Source organism: Astyanax mexicanus, chromosome 6 (genome assembly GCF_023375975.1).
Source record: "Astyanax mexicanus isolate ESR-SI-001 chromosome 6, AstMex3_surface, whole genome shotgun sequence".
NCBI lineage: Eukaryota > Metazoa > Chordata > Actinopteri > Characiformes > Acestrorhamphidae > Astyanax > Astyanax mexicanus.
Genome location: NC_064413.1, coordinates 56,207,581 through 56,217,230, shown reverse-complemented (window position 1 = coordinate 56,217,230; position 9,650 = coordinate 56,207,581). Strand labels below are relative to the sequence as shown.

Below are 9,650 nucleotides of genomic sequence, written 5' to 3'. Positions count from 1 at the left end.
AATATTAACATAATTTTTACATATTATCTTACTGGAATAGCATATTTTGTAGATAATGCATTTTTTTTATTGTTTGTGAGTGTGGGTTTGTCAACCGTGGGCAGGATATGTGCGCTGGGCGATGGCTTGACTATATAATGTTTGGGGGAACTATGTATTATTCAAAGCTCACAGCATCACCCAGATCTTACTTTCATTCTTGCCGACTCTGACTGATTTTCTCCACACATTACAAGGTAAGACTAAACCTGTTTGCTGCATATTATAGAATAACAAGGAAAAAAAATGAATGAGGCATGGTTTATGTCACAATTTCTCAAATATGTTCGGAGAAAAGATCATATTGCCAATATCTAATTTCTGTTTCCATTATTAGATTCAATTCAGCGTGGTCATTGCACTGACACAGTGTTGTACAAAAAAACCCAAACTAAGGCCAAGTCTCCGGTGCAGTACAACTAGAACGAGAAAGAGCATGGACAGCAGATGTGACCGTAAGTACAAAATACAATCAGCACTAAAATAGAAATATGCAATTTTTTATTACTATACATAAACCTTATGTTGTTGACTTATGTTGTTCTTTTAATTGTTATTGCTTCATTTTGTTCTTGACTGATATATCACAATATATCGTTTTTTTATTTATCAAGATCCAAGGTGTGACTGAAGTTTTCCCTTTTTTATGAATTGCTTCTCTATATCTAACCAAGTGAGACAGCTCATTTCTGTCACACCTTTGTTGAGGGTTGACCGGTACAGAAATCTTCAGTTGTTTATTGTTTAAAAAGAAAAGAGAACAACAGAGTCAAGACTAATAAAAAGCGAAAGCACAGAACCGAGAAAGAAAACATACCAGCTTTAATATAAAAGACAAACAAAAAGAAAACAAAGGAGAATAATGATACAAGCTGTGATTCTTCAGTTAAGCTATATGAGGCTGAAAATGTAATCAGCTTCTCTTTTGAGCTGTGGTTCTTTATGCAGTTGGGTTTGTGGACTCTTACACCAGCATGGTGTTTTATGTTTTCCTCTTCACTAGTCAGAGGGATATAATTTTCACTCTTTACCTGTGCTTTACTCCTTTTCCAAAATTCATAAAGCCTTAACTGTGCTAACAACATTATTTGAATGCCATTATATTAAAATTTTAATTATAATAACAATTTGCTGGTAATTTGCTATACTACATTAATAATTCAACTTTTTTAAAACCCAAATATTACAGTATCCCCAGTCCTTACTTGCAGAAGTTACATTTCTGTAAAGCTGCTTTGTGACATCAGTTGTAAAAAGCGCTTCACATATAAATTTGTGTTGGTTTGATTAGAGCTTCTGGTATTGCATTATTTGACCCCTACCTTGATTGCCCTCCCTTAAACCAGCACCTTCCCTCAGCTCAGAGCAGTTAATGTCCTGCAGATGGATGCTGGCAGACCCCTGGAACTTGTAGGCAGGTCTCTTTAAACAGAACCTGATAGTTTAAAACTTCTTACTTTACACACAGTACTTTTTTTCTTTTCTTTTTTTTTTTTTACAGAAAATAACCAGATATTTTTTGTGTCTTGTATAAAAAAAGAATATACCTGAAAATCATTTTTTAAAGTGGTTTGAATGTTAATTTATGGGGTCTCAGTGTAAAAACACACTCCCTGAAGTATAAACAAAGGCTTTGGTATAAAAATACAGAACAGTAGTTTTATATTTTTAACTTTTTGCAGTAAATAAGAAGTAACACACATAACAAAACTAAATGGAACGCAGCGGAGCCGATGTGTGTGCTTCCACCAGTTTTGGCTGCACTGTGTTCCAGCTGTGTTCCAGCTGTGTTCCAGCCGCGCAAAACGTAATAATGGGCGAAAAAAGACTTGAAAAACACAGATTTAATTCATTACTGTATCATCACTGTCTTTAATATTATTTATATTATATTAAACATTATCACTGCCCTGCGATGGATTGGCGGCCTGTCCAGGGTGTATCCTGCCTTCTGCCCGATGCTGGCTGGGATAGGCTCCAGCACCCCCCCCACCCCCCCGCGACCCTTAATGGATAAAGCGGTTGATAATGACTTGACTTGGCTAAACATTATCACTCAAACGTAACATGTCAACTACACACACACACACACACTATTTCCTACAACAAAAACAAGACTTTACACTGTCTAATGCTTTTCAAACACTTCAGAATGGTAGAATGAACTCAAAATAAACTTTTAGTTGAGTATATATTAACCAATACTGTATTTGTATCAGCAGATCAGCACAAAGTTGTTCGACTACCCTTATAAATGGAAACCATTCCTTTTATAGAAATCACATCCTGTCAGTGTTGCCAACTTAGCGACTTTGTCGCTTTATTTAGCGTCTTTTCAGACCCTTTAACGACTTTTTTTGTAAAAAAAAAAAACGACTAGCGACAAATCTAGCGAGTTTTTATGGTGTTATTGGAGACTTTTGGCGACGCTGAGATGAACAGGCGCTCTTCAGTTCCTGACCGCGCTGCCGTGAGCCCCGCCCCACACCACTCACACTGCAGACCCACACTCTCTCACACTCAGAGCACACACACACACACCGCTCCACCAACACACTGTAAATGAATCGCGCGAGCCCACAGCCGCCGCTGACTGACCCCGCTCTGTATTTACAGAGCAGAAGTTAATATTAATGTGTCTTCAGTGTGACACGAACAGAAACCCCTTAATTTAACTCACACAGTCTCAGTCACTCACCTCATTCACCACACAGCCTGTCCCTCACCTCCTCCACAGTGTCTGACTCTTTATAAAAAAAGCTAAACATCTGTTGAACCATTGAACAATTTGTCTATGATAGGTTTAAAAATAAAGAAAACTTAAGAAAACGTAAAAAAATAAAATAAATAAATAAATAAAATAAAACAAACAAAAAAACTAAAAAAAATGTGGTTAATGAAGTTATTGTAAAAAAGTGACCTACTATTTAAAAAGCAACAGAAGTTGTTCATTTGTAACATTTCTAACACATTTATGGTGTTTTTTACTCACATTTTTCTCTCTCACAATCCTAATCCTTTACAGCTTAAAAAACATGTATTATGCAAATTGGATGATGATGTCATTTAGCGACTTCTAGCGACTTTTAGGACAGCCAGTAGCTACTTTCCTTACTGAGGAGTTGGCAAATAATTCTATCAAATAACATTAGTGATGGGCGGGTGAAGCCTCACTGAAGCTTTTGAAGCTTCTTCCTGATTGTGCAGAAAAAGATTCGAGGCTTTGAAGCCTCAGAAAGAGTGATATCTGGTGGCCGAAATAAATTATTACAGCCTAAACTTTACCACGAAGAAAATGAACCCTGTGAGATTTACTGCTCAATCAATATCTCTTCTGATCCGCTGATAACATCTTTAATTATTAAAGTGATGCAATAAAAAATTGGTTGTTGATATTATTGATACTCACAATTACTATAATGTTTTGATTAAAATATGATTAGAAGACATATTTTGCCAGTGTATAATGACCCGGGCATTTGTGGTAAAACGCGAACACAGTGTGAATGCTTTGAATTTGGACGTATGTCTCATGCAGATCTAAATTAGGCAATTTTTTTCACAAAAAAAAAAAATCATTGAGGTGACATGTTTATTTAATGATTCACAAATGTTTATTAAAACTGTTGCCATTATTACATTGTAAATGAAAAATTTAAGAACCATTAAATATGAAAATACCATATGATGAAGTCCCAAGATTGTCACTGGAGGAATGTGGTGCCTAATCTAAGTTTGGTCCTTCAGACTTTTCATCTTGGTCCAAACCAAGGTAGATTTGAAAGCTGCTGGAAACCACACTCTGGACCAAAGGACCAACCAGTTGTTCCCAGTCTGGATCTAGTGAACCATGGTCCGGTTCATCTGTAGTGTGAAACCACTTTTCTAAGCAGAACTAAATACAGGAATGTAATAACGTAATACACTCACAAACCTTAGTGCGGACTCTGGTCTGAACTGTAAATCAGTTGTAAATGCCCTAAGACAGGGGTGTCAAACTCATTTTTGCCGAGGGCCACATTGGCATATTGGCTGTCCTCTGAGGGCCAGATGTAACTTATAAATATAAGAAAATGTAACCAGATGTAATATAAAATGAATGTAATTACTCCTTAATATTAAATAACTCGCAATATATTTTTTATTCAATCAAATATTACAGTTGGAAAAAAATGTTTGCTTGTTGCTCTATTAACATAAATTCTTTTAATTTGTCATGTTATGAAATCCAAAAACTCCATCAATCAAGAACCAAACTATTCAAGTGAATAGAAATGACATCAAATACAAGTTATATTAACTTTGATCAAAACGTTTGATACTGAAATAAGCTGCATCAGCAGCAGCACAAGCCCGCAGTCTTGCTGACTTGTGTTGCCAACTTATTTGTAAAATATTTGTAAAATTTGTAAAAAAGCGACTAGCGACAAATCTAGCGAGTTTTTATGGTGTTATTGGAGACTTTTGGAGACTCTGAGATGAACACTCGCTCTTCAGTTACTGTCCTCCACGCTGCAGACCCACACTCTCTCACACTCAGAGCACACACACACCGCTCACAGTGCAGTCTGACTGTCAGAGCACACACACACACACACACACACACACCCCGCTCCACCAACACAATGCAAATGAATCGCGCGAGCCCACAGCCGCCGCTGACTGACCCCGCTCTGTATTTACAGAGCAGAAGTATAAATATTAATGTGTCTTCAGTGTGACACGAACAGAAATCCCTTAATTTAACTCACACAGTCTCAGTCACTCACCTCATTCACCACACAGCCTGTCCCTCACCTCCTCCACAGTGTCTGCCTCTTTATAAAAAGCTAAACATCTGTTGAACCATTGAACAATTTGTCTACGATAGGTTTAAAAATAAAGAAAACGTAAAAAATAAAAATAAAATAAAACAAACTAAAAAACGTAGAATAACAGTTCCGGCTAACTGCTGCTCTTATAATAACATTTAAGAACATGGCAAAAAACTAATTTATGTAATTCACATAAAAATGAAGTTATTGTAAAAAAATATTTAAAAAGCAACAAAAGTTGTTCATTTGTAACATTTCTAACACATATATGGTGTTTTTTACAAACTTTTTTCTCTCCCACAACCCTAATCCTTTACAGCTTCAAAAACATGTATTATGCAAATTAGGCGATGACGTCATTTAGCGACTTCTAGCGACTTTTAGGACAGCCAATAGCTACTTTCCTTACTGATGAGTTGGCAACACTGTTTACTGAGTCAGAGCTACAGCCCAGCCACGGGCTACAGGCAAAGCTGAGCCAGTCTGCAGCGTTTTTACAGTTTTTAAAGTTCTTCTGTGTATGAAATAAAGGTTTTAACCCCACTAACCGGATAATACAACTCTCTACAGTTCATCTTTCAGCCCAAGCAGCTAACAGCAGCAGTTTAGAGCAGCCGTCACAGAGTCACTGCTGGGATTACATTATAAACAGGTCAGTTAGCGCGCTGCTAACCTCAGGATGTTTATAACTACGGAGTTTAGTGGACACACCACGGCTGCAAGGTTAGACTGTTGAAGGCTACTGGAGACTATTAAAGGCTATTGGAGGTTATTGAAAGGGTTATTGGGGGCAGAAATCAGTAAAGGCTGGTTAGATAAGTGATTCACCTCCTCGTCCTTTGCTGGGTGAAACTGTGACTAGCGCTGCCACAGTGATGTTTATTAACGTCATTAAAACTGATTTTATCAGCTATTGTCTTATAAATATTTACACATAACTTATATCTCTTCTAAAAAGCGTTTATTTTGGTCAGCCGTAACTTCGCGGGTAATACAATCGACAAGCATTGTGGGAAATTTTTTGGTCAAAGAATGCTTCTGACCTATTTATTATAGACACTAAGATTTTACAAGCTCTCGCGGGCCACATAAAAGGACGTGGCGGGCCACATCTGGCCCGCGGGCCTTGTGTTTGACACATGTGCCCTAAGAAATCACATGTATAACATTATTCTTTTTGTTTTTGAAGAAGCTGGCCTGAGGACTGATGTGGTGGAACCGGATTTGGTGGCTGAAGCGGAACATGAACTGATAGCTTTAGTTCTGGCTAGGGCTCTTCTCTCCGCTCTAGAACACAGAGGAGAACCAAGCAGGGAACTCCAGACAAGTGTGTAAGTCTTTAACTTGCCATGCTATTACTATCTGATACCAGGAGCCCAACCAGACAAACTATCAGTTTTCCTACTTCTCTTCATTACAATAAGTAAAATAGTTGAAAGAATTTTTGCATTTAATGGTGAATGAAAATGGAGCATAGTTAAAGTGCATGAAGATTTGTACAGTTGTACAGGAATGCAGACAGTCAACCTGAATTCTTCTGATCTGAATTTACCCACTAATGTAGGGTAAAAAACAACCTGCACTGACTAGCATTGGTTTCAAACATCCAAATACAGTATGAATGAAGTTAGACTTCCATAGTGCCTTTCTAGTAACTCAAGGACTCTTTACAATCATGTTTTACACACAACCATTTACACTTAGCACACACACACACACACAGTTTATCCAGTATTCAGTTGTTCTGGGCGATTAAAAAAAAATAAAATGGGAGAATCTGATTTACCTGATCTCCAGGTTTTCAGACTGTGGGAGGAAATCCATTTGTACACAATAAAAACATGGAGACTTAACCCATATAGGGACGATTGTGCTAAACATTAAGCCACCATGCCACTCAATGTGTGTCCACATAATATTAAAAAATTAAGATGCATCCATTGCAAATGTGTGCACAAACGCACAGTTTAGACATTAGAGCTATGGTATAAAGACTGGGTATAAAATGGGTATAAAGCCCCCAGTTATAAACTGTGGAGCAGTGAAACTGTCTTCTAGGGGTGTTTTTGAATATCGTGAATGATATTAAACCCTGCCATATCGTGCCATATCACCCACCCCTAATTATCACATCAGGGTACTGCTTTTTTGCCGTTTTTAGCAAAAGAAAAATTCACACTGTTCTCATTTTTCATTATATATCTACTAGAGACTAGGGCTGGCCTGACTAGTGTTTTTTGATCTCCGGGTATTCGGCACTGATTGGTAGCTAATATTCGAATATTCGTTGAAAAAAAAAAGTCGGATTAAAAACGAATTAAAGTAAAAACATAAATAAAAATGCAACTCACAGCCCCCTTAATCCACAGCAAAATTTTCCACGGACCCCGGCCCCGAAAAAAAAAAGAGAGATTTCCCACCCCTTTTCTCACCGGGTCGGGCTCAAGGCTCAAGAAAATAGTCTGTGTTTTTTTTTAATTCACACTGTTCTTATTTCTCATTAAATATCTACTAGAAACAGATTATATCTGTACAGTATCATTTATTTTACTTCAGTCCTGCGTGATCTGACCAATGAGACGTTTTCACCCCGGATTTTCTGCTGCCTCACACCAGGCTTCCCCGCTGCGTTCGCAGGGCAGGAGCGCCACTGCTTTACGGCTATTTCGGTTTAATGATTGTGCAGTGCGTAGCCGGATTACTGATTTTGTGTTTTTGCACTTGGGCTATAAGCTCAGTATAAAATTGTTTGTTTGTTTAGAAATTATTTTATATTCTTAAACCCTGTTTTTGTCCTGTTACTGCATTATGAAATCATCGGGGGGGGGGGGGGGGGGGGATGCGTTTTTAAATCGTCGGGGGGGTGATGCGTTTTAAAATTGTCAGCATCCTGTCATTACTTTCCCACCGCGCTCCGCCACTGCTTGGGGCACTCGTTCTGAATTCCGGGAGATGATATGTGACTCGCGGGCATCAGAAGAGATCCAGTGATTGATGTGCTAAATGGTTATAGAAGGTAGTTTGCTAAACCCTGCCCTCTCTGAGAGAGTGAGGCCTGTTATTCTCTCTAAGACTCCTTGCCGTGGATGGCCAAACCAACAGTTTCCCCAATAGTGAGAGCAACACTTACAGGATACAGCTGCACCACTCAGGTCCCCTGTTAATTTTTATACCAAATGTACATCAATCAGTGTGGTTATAATTCTTATCTGTTTTCTATCTGAAAATCTGATTAAAGAAAGCTATTATTATTATTTAGTGTTGTACGTTCAGTCATTTACTCACATGTTCATTTTTACTTACTTTCATCAACTGCAGACCACAGAAGGACTTGACGAAGGAAGAACTGAAAATATTATTTGAAAATCTTGGTCCATACAGCAACATCTTAAATGCAAGTGGTGCAAAACTGCTGATATATTTGTACAGCTGCTTTCAGAAATTCAAATGGTTACAAGAAACAATAAAAACAATCTCCTCTGCAATCAGATTTCTCAACATCATTCGCTACTTCTACAAAAACCTTGTTCAGGCGAAACATGGACGTGTACTGAGCGGAGAACTGCACATCGTGCTGGTGGGTGAGGGCAGCTTCAATAATCAGGTTTGCCCTGCTGAATTGCTCATACCTGGAGATTCCATCACTGACACGATCCTCTACTCTCCGTGGAACTGCAGCATCGATGCCAATGTTGCTTACGGCATCGCAACGGGAGACCTTCAGCTCCAACATCGACACTTCTGGAACAACCAGGCAATGGAGCAGCAGCAGCCGCAAGTCCCTGACCACTGGAACTCCATCAGAGCTCAACACCAAGAATTTGTTCCTGAAATCATCCTAGGCCCAATTACTGCCAATGCTGATTTGATAACGGCTTTAGCTGATTGGATTAATCTGTACAATCGCAATCGCATCATCATACCATATGCAGCAGGAGGTAATCTTGCTCACTGGCTGCCAAGTGTTCCTTTATACCAGATAATTGGAGCGATTGCGGTCCTGCTCAAGATCATCCCGCCCCACAAAGCCACCATTCACCTGGCTGCAGATTTAGAGTATGGAGAAGCTGCACAGCCAAATGTGGAAAGGTTGAATGCCCAGTACGTCTACACACCTGCCGGCACTGTGATGACCACACAGAACATGCAGTTCACTGAGTTTCCCAGGCTCTACGATGTCTTTCGTACCATATTCAATCCAGCACCCCCTCAGTAACTCCCTGCAGTGTCTGAGAGATACAGAAGTTCTAGAAGGGCTGTGTTAAAGAAATACATGTTTTAGTTTAGCGTAAGATCTGATCATTTTTCTAAATTAATGTCACAGAAGCAAATATCTTGAAGTCTGATAAAATAGGAAATCCTGCTGTACTCGGTGGAGGTCAATGAAAAAATATATCTGTTAGTTTAATTAAACACAGACGTATGCACAACATGCTTTAAAGTGTAGTTACAGTAAGATTTTCCAGAATTATTCTACATAGACACTGTTAAATTAGTTTAAATTTCGTACACACTGGTGTAGGAGTTACTGTTAATGCCATACATAACATGTTTTGCTACTAACAAATTTTATTCTTTGATTAGCTTTATTCCTAACTTTAACTGTTGTTTTTTTCCTTTATTAATACATATTTACTTACAGTAACTAAATACATTTAAGGACTTAAAATAAAAGCTATTTTGCAAACACCTTCTCAGGTTATTAGAACTTGAGAATGTATAAGCTTGGCTTGATATACATTAATATGTACTGATGCCGTACATTAAGTAGAGCAAAGCTGAAATAAATCAGTAGTT

At 38.3% G+C, this 9,650-nt stretch overlaps 1 protein-coding gene across 1 annotated transcript; it reads left to right on the top strand.

Moving 5' to 3' along the window:
- LOC125802540 (uncharacterized) lies at positions 1-9,069 on the top strand. Its single transcript, XM_049480923.1, has 4 exons — positions 1-236; positions 377-494; positions 6,043-6,184; positions 8,172-9,069. Exons 2-4 carry the CDS (start codon positions 476-478, stop codon positions 9,067-9,069), a joined length of 1,059 nt encoding a protein of 352 aa, XP_049336880.1. The 5' UTR covers positions 1-236; positions 377-475.
- The last annotated feature ends 581 nt before the right edge of the window (positions 9,070-9,650 follow it).